Here is a 14,152-nt window from a genome sequence, read left to right on the forward strand (position 1 = left end):
CCATCATGGAAGCAAACAAGCTGTTCATATAACTGCAAGGAACAAACGAGCATCTGTCAAAAATATTTCTCTATTTTGTCTTCATATGGTGAATCAAGGTATAAGCTAACATGAGCTTCAGATGAGCAATTTCTTGTTTCAACTGTCAGGCCCTTTTCCTAGATGCTCTTTCCAATTTCTCTTGTCACTGTTGGTGATCAAACTGAATTACGCCTTCCTTGAAGAATATAAATGTGCAACGGGTGGGAGTTTAGGAGAAATCAGTTCACACGGCTAACTATTCCCTAGTTTGCTATCAAATCCACTTGTAGATAGCTTGCTTAATYAGAGTTAGAGCAAAAAAGGATTAAAAATAGTATCAACAGTCACTGGTTGCACCATTTTCAGTGCAARAGATAGAGTAAGCCATGAATGCTTGTTCCACTCTTTATTAGTTCAGGTCATTTAGTCAAGCAGCACATTCTTCTAAGGAAGAGATCAGAAAAGCAGCAACAGACAGAAAAAAAAAAGGGGGGGAGATGACAAGACAGAAGGGGAAAAAGGAAAAAAAAGAAAAAGAAAACACTTTTCCTTTTCCTCTAATTGTCTCACTGGGCATCAACTCAAGAAGCAGAACACTGTAGGTAAAAGTAGCTCGTGTTCTAATATCCATATTTTATCACCTTCTGGCAATAAAGCTTCCAAGGAAAAGCATCTCTTTACTTCTCATAGGAGGACCTCACTGAAAGATTAGCCAAACCACAACTGAAAGAAAAAACAAAACAGAACAAAACAAAAAACCCCAATCCGCTAGTGGCCTCCTTTATGCTGCATAATTTGAACCTTGTATGTATACTATATGGCATGATGAGAAAATATTGGTTAGGTTGTACATCTTACCTTGACATTCTGAAGAGAAGCCAGCTCAACAGCTTTTTGGGCCAAAGTTAGCAAGTTGGCTTCTTGAGAAACACGCCGTCTCCTTCGTGTACTCTGGATTACTCCACCTCTGACACCTRGAAAGTCATTAGCTCTCTGAGTGTTTTCTTCAGCCACTGCTGTCTGCTTCTCACCATCTCTACCGTTCTGGGCTGTTCCTTGCCTGTCTACGTCTGCCTGGCGCAGCTGCAGCTCGCTGTTGATGAGGACGTCCTTCTGCCCCAGATCCATTCTCTTGGGGTGTGAACAGCTACTTTTGTTGTGGGCCAGTGCCTCAGGGGGCTGCTGTAATGGGACCTCTTGCTGATGCATTTGCCAGTGATGCAAAAATAAATTGCTGGATTGTTCTTCTGCCTGTTTGGAAGCCAACACTTCTCCTGCAGATGTCAGCAGGACACCTTCTTTGGAGAGTCTCCGTGACCTCCTTGGAAAGGGAATCTGGGTCTGAGGTAGCACAGTCTGTTGGTTCTGCTCTGTTAGAGCTTTGAGCAGTTCCTGGTTCCTCTCTGTTTGCTGAAACTGGTGTGCCATCATGTGATGCTGAGGTGCTGCAGCTGCCACATGAGGCTGTGCTATGGAAGCGGCTTGCTGTAGGTTGTAGGCTTGTGTGGCAGCCTGTTGCTGCTGCTGCTGAGGATAGAAATTTTCAAACAGTTGTAGCTGGGGAAGAGCTTGTTGTTTTTGTGGAGCAGTAAATGCTGGATTGGAAGAAGCTGGGGCTTCTTGAAAGACATGTAACAATTCAGGAAGACCTTGCTTCTGGCCTTGGTGACCAAATGCAAGTTGGAAAGGTTGTAATGGCAGACTTTGATTCTGCTGCTGCTGTTTCTGCATCTGGTGAAAAGAATTCATCTGGGCCTGCTGTCTGACCAGGGCTTGCTGTTCCAGCTGAGCCTTTTGAGACATCATCTGCTGGACAGCATCTTCATACAAGTCTAGCTGGGACACAAACACTCCTTTCTCTTGATTTCTTTTAAGGGCTTCTGGGTGGCCATAGAAGCCCGGGGCACTGGCGTTKGAATGAGCTCCTTTTGGGTTACCCCCAAAAACCATACTGTGGTTCCACATTGCAGGTGGAGACTGCCAGTGGGAATCACCCCTCTCTGGCAACCGGTTTCCCATTAATGAATTCTGCCACTTGACTGCTGTCACCTGCTGGGACATCATCATCGATTCTCCCCGATCTTGATTGTAAACAGAGTTCATCAAAGCAACATTGTTGGGTGCGCTTGTTAATCCCCCTGCATGGGAAATTTCCATAGTTTGGGAGACTGGTATATTCCCTCCATGCCCATAGTACTGTCCTTCCTTAAGYTGCTGCTGCGGTTCTTTTGATGATGCAACTATTTCCTGCTCATTAAAATAGGCAATTCGTTTCCCAGTTCTTTTGCTTGAGGACTTTTGCTGAGCCTGAAGATTCATGGTTCAGGCTATTCTCCCAGCTGCACAAACTGTATTCACAGTCCACCCATCCCTGAGGCTGGAGGAGGAAAGGCACAGAAGTCTCTCTTTTCCATTCAGTTTTAGTAATAAATGGTAGGGAAGAAGTCCAGATGAAAGTGCATCCACTTCCTTTTTCTTTGTGTGCTTCTCCCACTTCTTTTCACTCTTATCCTTTGTGGTTCAGAGGTCAGTAGGATCCACTTAGTTATAGGGCCTGAAATACAGAAGCAGTTGCTATGAGTCATCAGCAGACATATCTGGCACAAAAACACTCACAAAGTAAGCAATAACAAGCATGCCTGCCCCATTTCCCACGGAAATGAAGATCAGGATTATACAAGTAAGAAATAAGACAGATTTGACCTGCTCAGAGTACATAAAATATCTTGCTTTCACAAAATAGACATCAGACTATATTTKTATGATGTAAAATGTAGTTGCACCCAGATTACTGACTGATCACTCGAGCTCATTCTGACGGCTTTCCTCTTAAACTCTCTCTCATCTGGCCAATTATTTCCGTGTCTCACTGCAGCCAGAATAATCTGTTTTTAATCCAAACACAAAGCAACAACAACAAAAAAATACACGACTTGCCCAAAAGACAAATGTCATGCCACGTCCCCCAGAGACGTTTAAAATGCACACACAGGCACACCAAGGCTGCAGCCAAGCATGCAGTAAGAGGCTCCATTCAATATTTTGCAGGAAAGGAACGGGCTGCTGCTTTCTCTTCACCACCACACCGTTACAACCGCTGTCCAACCAAGAACTGCCCCCTGTGCATCCACGCGCTGCAGACAGGGCYTGTGCAACCTGTTGCCCTCTCAGAAGCTTTTTCCAACACCTGAAAGCTCCTGCTCAGGTCATACTCACAGTAAAGTAGTTCAGGCAGATTGCTACAGCTGCTCCTGGATACCAACAAACAAGTTAGTGTAGAGCTACAAAAAGAACAGGCGAAAGTCTTTCCAGGACATACAGTCCAGGCCAATTCTACCCCTGTCTTCCCTCAAAACGGCAATCCACCAACCTAGATTTTAAAACTCCTTCAGGAGTTTTGCATAACTGAAGTTTAGAGACTCCCTCTGCCCTGGTGAACTAGTCATAAAAAAATATGGGAAGACCTGCAGGTAAAGCACCTGTTGCAGGTACGGTCCAGAAGCCCTGAAGTCTCAGAATACAGCAAGATTTAAAAATAACAAAAGAGAAACATTTTTAGCGATTGATGCAATGAAGGCATGTTTGCAGACTCACTAGTACCTATTACTAAAATACTATATATTACTCAAATAGCACATTTCATTTCACAGTCACAAACTAATATGCAATTCGGGATCAWATGCAAAAGAGATCTCTTCTCCTTCTACATGGAAAAGCAGCAGCCTTCCCCTTTGTATCATATGTACAACAGGGAATTCCCAAGCCAGAACAAGGCCATTTCGTACAGAAACCGCCCTGGAATTTTGCAAGTCCACACAAAGCAGGTACGGCCTTTAAAAGCAAACATACGTACTCCTGCAAAACCTGCAACAAATCCTTTAATCGCTTTATTAAATGAAGAACTGTTAAAGCACAGTAGGGTCCTCAAGCTGAGCTGCCTGCAGATGGACACGGCTGCAGCGCAGATGCGATACTGGCGTGGAGGAGGAGGAAAAGGCAGAGGGTTCAAACTTATGCAACTTCCACCTCAGAGGCCRAGCTTGGCCTCGGTGCTGGGGCAGTCATGAGCCTGCGTTTCAGCCAGAGGAGAGGTGACTCACTTCCTCGGCCTGTTACATAGCTGTTCCCCGCGCTCCCTCTCCCTTCCCTGGCAGGGACCCTGGACCGCCGCCACCCAGCCCTATCRCAGCGCCAGGGCGTTCCTTCCTCCTCCAAGCACAGGCGCTCGGCTCGTTTTCCAGTCTTCCTTCAACAGGACTAAAATAACTCTGGGAAACACATGAGATGGAAAAATCTCTTAAATTGCAACTAGTACACAAACGAGCAAAACTTATTTGATGAAATCCTATTGCAAAATCTCACTCCGAGGGGAAAATATCCCACAGCAGGACACTGGATCCCTGGTAGCAAAAACAAAGAGCTGGAAAGGTTGCTATATGCCTCTCAAGAGTGTTAATACTGTTCTCTGTTTTTGCTTTGCTTGCCCTGCAGCGCTGCTACAAATTTAACAGAGCTAACAGCTTCACCACAGTCCCTCAGGTAACRGTGGCTTATGATACTATTCTACCTTCTGAAATCATTACACGCTATTTTTCTCCACAGAGAAACAGATAAYCTCCTATCAATCCTGATGCTTCCTGCATGCTTTCATATCACTCAAAAAATTCCAAGAACTAAGTTTTTCTGTAGATCACAAGACGTTACCACCAGATCAAATGTCAATTGCAAGACRGCCTTTAGAAACTCTGCTTAACAGATTTTCTACACTTTGAGGAAGAACGCAAAGATAACTGCCCAAAAGCTGTCACACAGCTTCAAGGATCCTTTCTTTTTTTTYCCCTAATCCTCTAAAACAAAGCCGTTGCTGTTCTTACTAAATGTGGCTGAGGTCTGCAACTACCACCCATACTCAAGTATCCAGAAGACTTTTAAAAGGAGAGCTCCCGGCTTAGTGAGAAAGTGTTGCATTAACACAGCTCTCTAAACGTCCACTTGGCTGGATTTGGCTCTGTTCTTTCACTAGATAAGAAGGCTTTGAGTGTACAGAGCAGAGCTCAGTGTGGTTTACAGGTGCACCTATCTAGGAAAGAAAAGTAACTGAAGTATTAAGATGCAAAGTTAACAAAAGAAGTTCAGAGATAACCTACAAAGAGGGAAAAAGAACAGGTGCTTGTGTGTTGTATAAAGAGGCCTTGAAAATATTCTGCGCCTCTGATGGAAGTTACCTTCTCACTTTGGAAGACTGTAGAGACTGAAGAAAAATTGAAGCTGTAACAGCACAAAAACCATGACAGTGAAAATGACATTATGGGGGAGAAAGATTTAAGATACTTTGAACAAAACACACATCCCAACTSACCCAATTACATATGAAAATAAAGAAATTGTAACTAAGAGAGCTCTTAAAAAATAGGATTAGAGCATTCAGTATTAAGTTGAGAAAGAAAACATCACAGAAATAAGCTTTTAGGAGTTTCTTTCTAYATAGTAGAACAGCTGAAAAGTATCTTGTGGGTCATCTTAATAACAACAGTCCATAGTTTCAGCTGAAGAGATAGATGTTCAAGCTGCAGCACGACTATGCTGCAGGAGAGCTCACACTTGGCAGCTGCATCGGCTGAGCAATGCTGGCTCTCTGACTAAGCAGGCTTCCCTCCCCGAGGTCTAGGGATGAGCTCACTCTATCATCATCCTAGCCAGTTACCAGCTTTGGGGTTTTTTTGTTTTATTTTCAGCACAACAGTTAGCCTGAAGTAGCACAGTAAAATGGCAATGTGTTTCCAGGCGTAAGCGTGCTTCGGAGTAGCATGCTTCTGAGCAGCTCTTACCTCTGAATAGAGCACAGAGCCAGTGCTCGTATCATAATTCCCAGTAGATACAGTGTCTTGTCTTCAAGTATATGGAAGTGATATGATACTTTCCATTGCTTTTACACCACACAAAGAAAAAGTAGAACGTAAGATCAGTTTACTTTGCTTTAATGACTCTAAGATTTGGCATGTACTGTCATCAGTCACTTTCAAAATTTCTTCAGAAGAATACAGATTGCATGTCACCTCCTTTAATACTATACATACTCTCAGATTTCTACAGAATTATTCTTGTTGCAAGACTTTCACTTCCAGGCTTAAAAAACCCTTCAAATTAGACATGCATATACAAAAAGGGTACATATGCAGTATTTTCTGGAATGAAAAACTTTAATGAACTAACCTATAGCACCTTCCTGAAGGAACTTAAGAGTTTACATTTTTAGCTGTGACTTCTCCAGCACCATTTGCACATTAGCACCAGAACTTTATTAATGAAGATCATAAGCACATGAAAAACACAAAGACATCAATATATCTACCTGGATCCAAAGAACTGAGGCCAAGACAACAAAAGAAAATTGTTCAATTTAAACATATCAGAAAGGTAAAGATCTGTACTAGTTTTTCATGAGACAAGGTGTGACAGAGATTTGCCAGAAATGCTAAACAACACCTGTTTCCTTACCAACTCACAACCCTTGTGCTCCTTGATCTCTACTCAAACCTCACTTTATCCAGTTTCTCAATGCCAGTGAGAAAATCATCTCCTATCACATTCTACCTAAGTACAAAGATAAATATCCTAGGGCTTCATGACAGAACTAAACCCCATGGGAGCTCAATGAGGGCAAAGAAGCAAAATTAACTTCCTACCTACCTACCTTTTCCATCATACTGTGTTGCTAGAGGGGAAAGGAGAGACAAGCAGGAGCGCACACTGTCAGGCAAGCCACCTCAGAGGACTTTTAGAGCAATATTTAGAACTAGTCAACTCAATAGGCAGGCAGATTATCTGGTCTGCAGGTTAACCGCACTGTTCATGCAGAAATACTCAAGCTGGCTTTACACAGAGCCAGGACTGCATTCAGCAGGTCATATAGGTTCAGATGTGGTAATATGTAAATGCAGTGGAACCATCTCTGAAAGCAGATCAGCTGATTGGGCATGATGCTATATTTGAGTTAATATGCCATCAGGCAGACAGTGTGAATGGTCTTGCACTGTATTCCCAGAAATGGAAGCATTGAACAGTTTGAAAAGACACCTGAGTATATGTACTTGGAGCTAGCTCAAGTTAGGCAGTGTTATTTATCCAAGATTCGGTGCCTGCCTTGTGAAATCTGGGCTGGATTGAGGCAAAGTCTCCTGTGAGACTTACTTAACTATACAAGATAACTGAGAAGAACTCCACATACAACTYGGATGCTGTCCTCAGACAACAAAGTACTTTCAAAAAGCAGAGCTCTGAGGTGTGGAGGGCAGACACACTCAGAGCTGCTCCCTGGGCAGGGACCAGCCCTGAGCTCCCTTGAACAGATTCTGCTCAACCCAAAGCAGGGTCTGCAAAATCATTTAGGCATCCCTACACTATACTGTCATCATATCCCAGTTTGCAGTCATCCTATCCCAGTTCGTCATTAGCCTAGAGAGTTTGTTATAAAACCTTTCTAAATTCATGTATTTTTTAAGTTAATATTAAAAGGTTATTTGATTTAAAGAAGAAAAAATTAAATCATTCCAATCATTGTTTCATACRTTAAAAGATCTTCCTCATCTCCCTTCCTTTAAAACTTTTTGCCTTGATATTTACTAACCACTCAACATTACTCTCTTTCTTTAAATACTGTTTTCCATCAAGTATGCACATATTTATACCATTTCACATGCCAAGTTCATGATCTCGCACTCTGTAGTAACATTAAACTCTACTCTTCAGCCCATCTGTTGAGAGCCTCCCGCAGTCCTGTGCTTTCCTTTGTCCATCTGCTACATCACCTATATTTAGTAAGATAAGTTTAAATTCTGCACATTCCTGATCTCTCTTTGCAATCGTCTGCATACAGTTCTCCCTGACATAAATCACTGAAATGATCCAGGAAAGACCCTAACTCCTCCTCAAACCYTGGCAAAATTAAGCATGAAGAAAATTTTAATAAATGGCAGCAAATCATCTATTTCACCATTTAATCCCAGCTTATAATTACTTTGGTTTTGTAAGATTTTTCATGTGCTAAGCAAAGAGTGTTCAGGGGTTCTAGCTAAGGTACCTTCTCAGCTTACCCACATCAATGCAGTCAGTTGCTTACAGGAACTCCATCAAATCAGAGTGATATGAATCATGTCTCACTAAATCCTGCTGCTACAGGATTTAACTCAAATTATTGCTCTCTCCTCTAGTTTCAGTCACTTCCAACCACAATGAAGAGATTCCAGGAACAATTTTCACATTTAAGTCAAATGTAGCAAGCTAGTGAGTGCCTGTCTTTCTGAGATAGGGCACTCTAGCTTTCCTTCTCCAAATCACTAATTACGGTTGGATCCCATAGCATTTATGAAATAGGGAAAGAATCATGACCCACATTTTACTAGACGAAGAACAACAAGTAACTAAGATAACGTCTAAGATCATATAACAAACTGGGGCAGAATCAAGAATAGCTTTTAGGATACTAGCCACAAGTCCCACTCCCAATCTACAGAAAATAYTGTTTAAATCTACATGCAAAATGTGAATATTGAAGTCACTGTAAAGGACACTGAAAAAATTGAGATTCTTAGTCAAACAACTCTGTTCAGCTAGCTGTAAAGGTGGCTGCACAAGAAGTATACACTATTTACTTTAATACAAAAAGGGCAGATTAATGCCTTCAGAGCAAGAACAGGATGGAGTTAGTTCAATAGGTGAGGTTTGGGTTTTCTTTTTCTTTCTTTTTCTCTTTTTAATTAAGTCACTGGAGATCTACAGTGCAACACAAATAAGGAAACAGCTAACAGAAATTTGCCCCTGTGAAACCCTCACCTATTGCAACAGATTTGAGTAAGAACCAAAGAAGCAACAAAAATGTAGGATAGTTCTTGTGTTTGGTTGAAGATCTGCAAAGATTTTTGCACAGCTTCTCCATATCCTATGCTTACTGTCCTGTATATGAAAACAGCTTCAACCTCCCTCTCAAAGCCTCTCCCACAYACGTACTTTGTCACGTTTTCTTCCAGACAGTTACCACCATTACAGTTCCTGCAGATTGTTAGCAACCTCCCACTCACCACCCTCAGACACCTTCAACAGGAAGGAGAGCAGCACAGCTTTCCTGTGTATCGCCACAAGGGGAACAAGAGAAAGCAGAAAACAGACCATGCCTGTAAATTGTACACAGCAATGCAAAGGAATTGATCTTAGGAGCAAAGACAGGGGAAAGCTCAAAGCAGCTGAGAAATAGAGTGTTGTCCAAGAAAACCAAAAAGGTAAATGGAGGATGACCGTTTAATGTTCCTTTCACTTTACACCAAGTGGTAGGGCATTTTGCACAAACACCTAGACAGGTTGCCTCTGCAGGTAAAGGAATACTTTCCAGGAGTGGAGCACCACAAAAAAGCACCATCTCAAGCCCAAAGCGAGCAAGCAAAACCAACCAACTGAACAGTCTCCAGTTCAAAAGAAACCCACTGGAAAAGTGGGCTCATCCATCCCCAAGTGGCAGACTAATATAGGGAACTGTATCAGATGAAAGGCCTAGAACTCAATAAAGTAGTTTTAAAAGCCTAGGAGACAGGAAAGACTTACTTGTTTGAATAACACCGCACAGCAGAAAAGGACCTCTCTACAGTATGCCCATARCTGAGTAAGGGGATCCAAGGGAAACCACTTACAGATGGACACACAATAAAAAAAAAAGGGAAAAACTGACATCTGGGAAGCTTGACAACTTCTACTGTTGCTTGAAGATGCCTGCTATCTGCGACCAGCAAGTACATACCTAAATAAATAGCATACGTTGAAGGCTTTGAAGGCTTTCACGGGCTATCCAAATCTGCACACAACTGGTCCCTTTCTGGTGCAGGGAAGTTTGAAGCTATGGCCTCCGGGGCTCAGGAGAGCCCTCTGGCCTGCCAACAGCCCAGCTACAACTCTCATCCGCATTCTCAGAGGCTGGGGATTGACAGAGCTGTATTAAACCACCATACTAACCTGGAACTCGAAAGTGGACTTCATTAGCTCTGCAAGGTGAAGGAGGTACGTGCCAGCAGGATCAGGCACTACACAACCCTGTGTGACCAACGTCCACTGCGGTCTAGACCACTCCTGCCATATGGCATCATAGGCTAGCACCTTAGTAAGCAAGGTGATACAAAATGTAGAATTACCACATTATAGGGGAAAAATATATGTACCCAATAAGAAAGTGTTAACTTCACCTCATGAACCGAACCAAACCAAAGAAAAATACAAATCCTTCCTACTTCAGTAARATATTTTGGTCTGTTGCAGTAAAGGATGGTACCAATTTGGGGAGGCAGTGAAAATGAGCTCTCAGAGATGTTATTAAATTGTGCAGCTTGCTTTTCTGTTTGAACAGTCTTAAAGAAACCACCCATGCATGCATTCCAAGTACCTTTTGGCCTACTACTTATATCCATGGGTATATTTTTATTTATCCCTTATCATCATCACAACTGTCCACACTCCATCTAAACACACATATGTGTTCTAATAAGCAGTATATTATAAAGATTTTTTGTTTTGTTTTTTAATTTACGGGGTCTGAAGCACCACAGACGTGCCCCAAAAGGAAGTTTTCAGGTAATAGTCCTACAGAGAACAAGTTCTGTACTTTCAAGGAACATACCAAAAATAGCCTGTAGGGCTTCCTCTCCACCCCCCAATTCAAGCTGCAAACTTGGGACAAATATTGGAGATTTTCTTTCCAAAATGCTTCTGGGGTTTTCCACTTTATTCTGTTTTAAAGGGATGAGAAAGACACAAAAAGTGATTACAGAGCAAACATCCATAAAGTGCTAATTTTGAGCTTTTCCTAGAGCAGACCAGCAGGGAAAGGCTTCCATACACAAGCAGCTCCACTAGAACAAAATCAGCATGGATGAAGAAGTAAACAAACTATTGAAGAAACAGACTGGAATTTTAGAACTTAACTCTTCTTTTCTTTTTTTTTTTTTCCTTTTTCTTTTTTTTAAGGAATTGACAATGTTGTTTCCAGCAACTGCTGAAAAGGTACTAAAAAGAATGCAAGCCAGATCTTCAGTTTAATTTATCCCCAAGCAAAACTCAAAACTTTGAGTGATGCCTCCAAAATAACTGAAATTTTGCCTAGATCTCATATTGAGAAAACAAGAGTCATGATTTGCACCAGACTTTTGTCTTACACATGAGGTTCACATGAGAAGAAAGGACAGCCTCATAAACTAGACTATTGTAAGCAAAGCTAGAGGAAAGCCTATCTGTATAAATGGTTTTACAGCATGGTGCAGGATTACATTTTAACAAAATAGGTACATGGGACATTTCTTAAATTAGTTAATTCTTATAAACTGTAGCGAAGTTAAGAATATTAATTATTATAATCTGTAATCATGATAAATACTATGATCTGAAAAAGTTCAGGCAGTCTTACAGTGCAGAAAGAGCACAGCAATTAAGGAATATAAAATACTACTTCCAAGCTTCATAAAGTTACATGTGTGTACTATTCTTTCCCACTGGAAATGGGTTAACAGTTTTTCTATTTGTAAGCACTTAAACAGCTATTTTAAGCATTTGTTTGGAGCTGTCAGGGAAGGCAGTTGCTAGCAACAGAGAGACTAACACGCACTCCAACATGCAGGAATTGCAGAAGGCTCTAAATCCAGAATGGCAAAGAGTGGGCCAAGTTTATCCCCGCGCTCGCATTCACATAGCCGACATAGCCACAATGCTTCCTTCGCGCCGAACGCCTCTCCCACCACAAACACACCAGCTGCAGAACTGGACGGAGACACCCCAGAGACTGACCAAATCTCTGTGCACTTTTGTCTGGGGTGGGGGTGGGGGAACACATATCTGCATGTGCTGAGCTTCAACAAGGAAGACAGATGCACGTTCAGTTGTTTGCATCTTGACCTTTTCAGCACTCCATCACCAAGCAAGACATGCGTAGGAGCCCAGCGTATGGAACCCCATAGCTTGAATGCTTTGCAGATTCATTCAAGGCTTTGCAAGAGGTAACAGTCTACAAACAAGGGAAGAGGAAGAGGAAAGGTCAGAGACATGATACTTTCTATTGCCTGAGGTTTCTTTATGAGGGACACAAATGCACGTAATACCTAGACATTAGCTAGCTGCACATGGCTGGCTGGWGGACTGCTGGGTCTAAAAGCACAGGCAGAACCTCAGAGGATCTCGGATCAATTTCCAGCTGTGGAGCAGGCTTGCATCTTAAACAAACCACTTCAGATCAGTTTGTAAAATGAGAGTAAGACCTGCAACCCAAACCAGTGATATTTATGAAGTACTCTGAGGTCATGAAGGCGGTATTATCTTTAACAGTATACACTAACATGTGGGACAGGGATTCTTCCCTGAAGAACTGAAAGCCTAATTTGAGACATGATGCCACAGAGTAGCAAAAACTAAAGAGAGAGGGAGGCAAAGCCATGAAGGGAAAAGGTCACATGAATAATATCATATAGTGGTTCTTTTGTCATATGCTTATCTCTGCATTTCTCTACCAAGGAATACCTTTTTCTTTTTCAGCAGTTTTTAAGCTGAAGCATTGCTGACCATGCTTTGCGCACATCTACACTTGCAGCCAGACAGATGTCAGTGTTGACTCAACTAATCTATCATAAAACTACTGAAGCAGACAATTTTTAACAGTGCAGACAGGATTTTAGTTTGAATTCTTAAAATGGTTATTTAAAATACGCCTTCTGCCTTTAAGAAAGTTCTGTGGTCACTGTTGAATACGAAAGAGTCTTTCTGTTGTGCTGGTCCACTACAGAGTGAACTACGCTCTTGGCCCATGACAKGGGCCGACAAGCATCACAGCAATGCAGCTAAGTAAATGCACGTTAGTTAATACTGGGGGTAGGAAGAGTGATAGGCACGGGCAGGCATGATCATCACATGGTGGAAACCACAGAAGTTTAAAGAATGGGAGCAGTCTCCAGGCCTGCGGTTCCAGAGCTCCCTGCCCGCTACCCACCCAAAGCCAGACTGCTCCTTCTGGAGGGAGGGATTTCACGACAGGAAGGGAAGAGCAGGTGGCTGGCACCCATACAGGAGCAAATGCAAAGCCAGCCTCTTCCATTCCTGTAGTGGTTCATTTGTCTCCTCACTAAACAACATTATGAAACACTCCCACAATTGGGCATAAGTGACATCAGCCTCAAACTTGCTCATAGCAAAGTCAGAAGCTTGCGGACAGATTCAGCCTGCCAGTCTAACCTGGAAGCAAACAAACCAACTGTCCTGCACTTTSTAACACATAAGGAAAAATTTCTTTTAACAATAGCATGAGGCAAAACATGCTCTACTAAGAACCCCTGCAAAGCTACTTTAAATTGAGCAAAAGACTCCCTTCTTAAGAATGTATCGAATTAAGACTACAACGATCAAGTTCACTACTACAGGAAAAACCGAAATTTCCATGTTTATCCACCTGCATCTAGAATTCAGGGAGAGTTAAGCAAATTTTAAGTACAACATGCTGTTACATTTCCTTCTGCACTTATGTAGTTCACTAACAGTCCTGGAGGAATATAAAAACATTCTAATTGAAGTCATAATATTTTGGGTCGCTAATCCCATATTGCATGTTAAATAGCTATATTTGTTGAAGATGCAAACTCTGTAACTGCTATTAAAAATACCAGGAACATTAAGTCCTTCCCACTTCTGAAAAAACAAGCCATAAATGACTGGAAAGTCACACAACAGCTTACTGGGAGAGCTGATAGGATGATCAGTGCTAAACACTAGTCCACTTCCAGAAGAAATTTCTAAGCTTAAAAAAAAGAAAAAAAAAATCTTACCTAATACCATTTTCCCACTTTTTCCACTAGCCAGAAAAACACTCTGTTTCATGCAATTTTCTAGCTCAACTTATGTCACACAGCTCCTGACGACTTACAGACTACTTTTAATCTCCAAACTCCAGGGATCTCCAAACAATAACTAAGAAAGGCCAGTCTACTGCGATAGGCTGGCACTCATTACGCAGTTCTCCCCCATTGCAAAAAAGTTCAGGATCTCCAAATCAAACCAGGCAGAAAAACATTCTCCTAGTTGTTACGCCAAAGACAAATTTAGTCYGGAGAAAGCCGTA

The 14,152-nt window shown here is 42.0% G+C and overlaps 1 protein-coding gene across 1 annotated transcript in view; it reads right to left on the reverse strand.

The window, feature by feature from the left end:
• Positions 1–13,930, reverse strand: part of MIDEAS (mitotic deacetylase associated SANT domain protein) — a 40,987-nt gene extending 27,057 nt beyond the window's left edge. Inside the window, exons 1-2 of the mRNA XM_085299852.1 lie at positions 13,860–13,930; positions 880–2,575 (exon numbers count right to left, since the gene is read on the reverse strand). Of these exons, the coding sequence (XP_085155978.1) occupies positions 880–2,340 (1,461 nt within the window). The 5' untranslated portion in view covers positions 2,341–2,575; positions 13,860–13,930. The remainder of the gene's footprint in view (positions 1–879; positions 2,576–13,859) is intronic.
• Positions 13,931–14,152: the final 222 nt, after the last annotated feature.

Source organism: Rhea americana, unplaced genomic scaffold, assembly GCF_003343005.1.
Source record: "Rhea americana isolate MKP2758 unplaced genomic scaffold, rheAme1 scaffold_155, whole genome shotgun sequence".
Taxonomy (NCBI): domain Eukaryota; kingdom Metazoa; phylum Chordata; class Aves; order Rheiformes; family Rheidae; genus Rhea; species Rhea americana.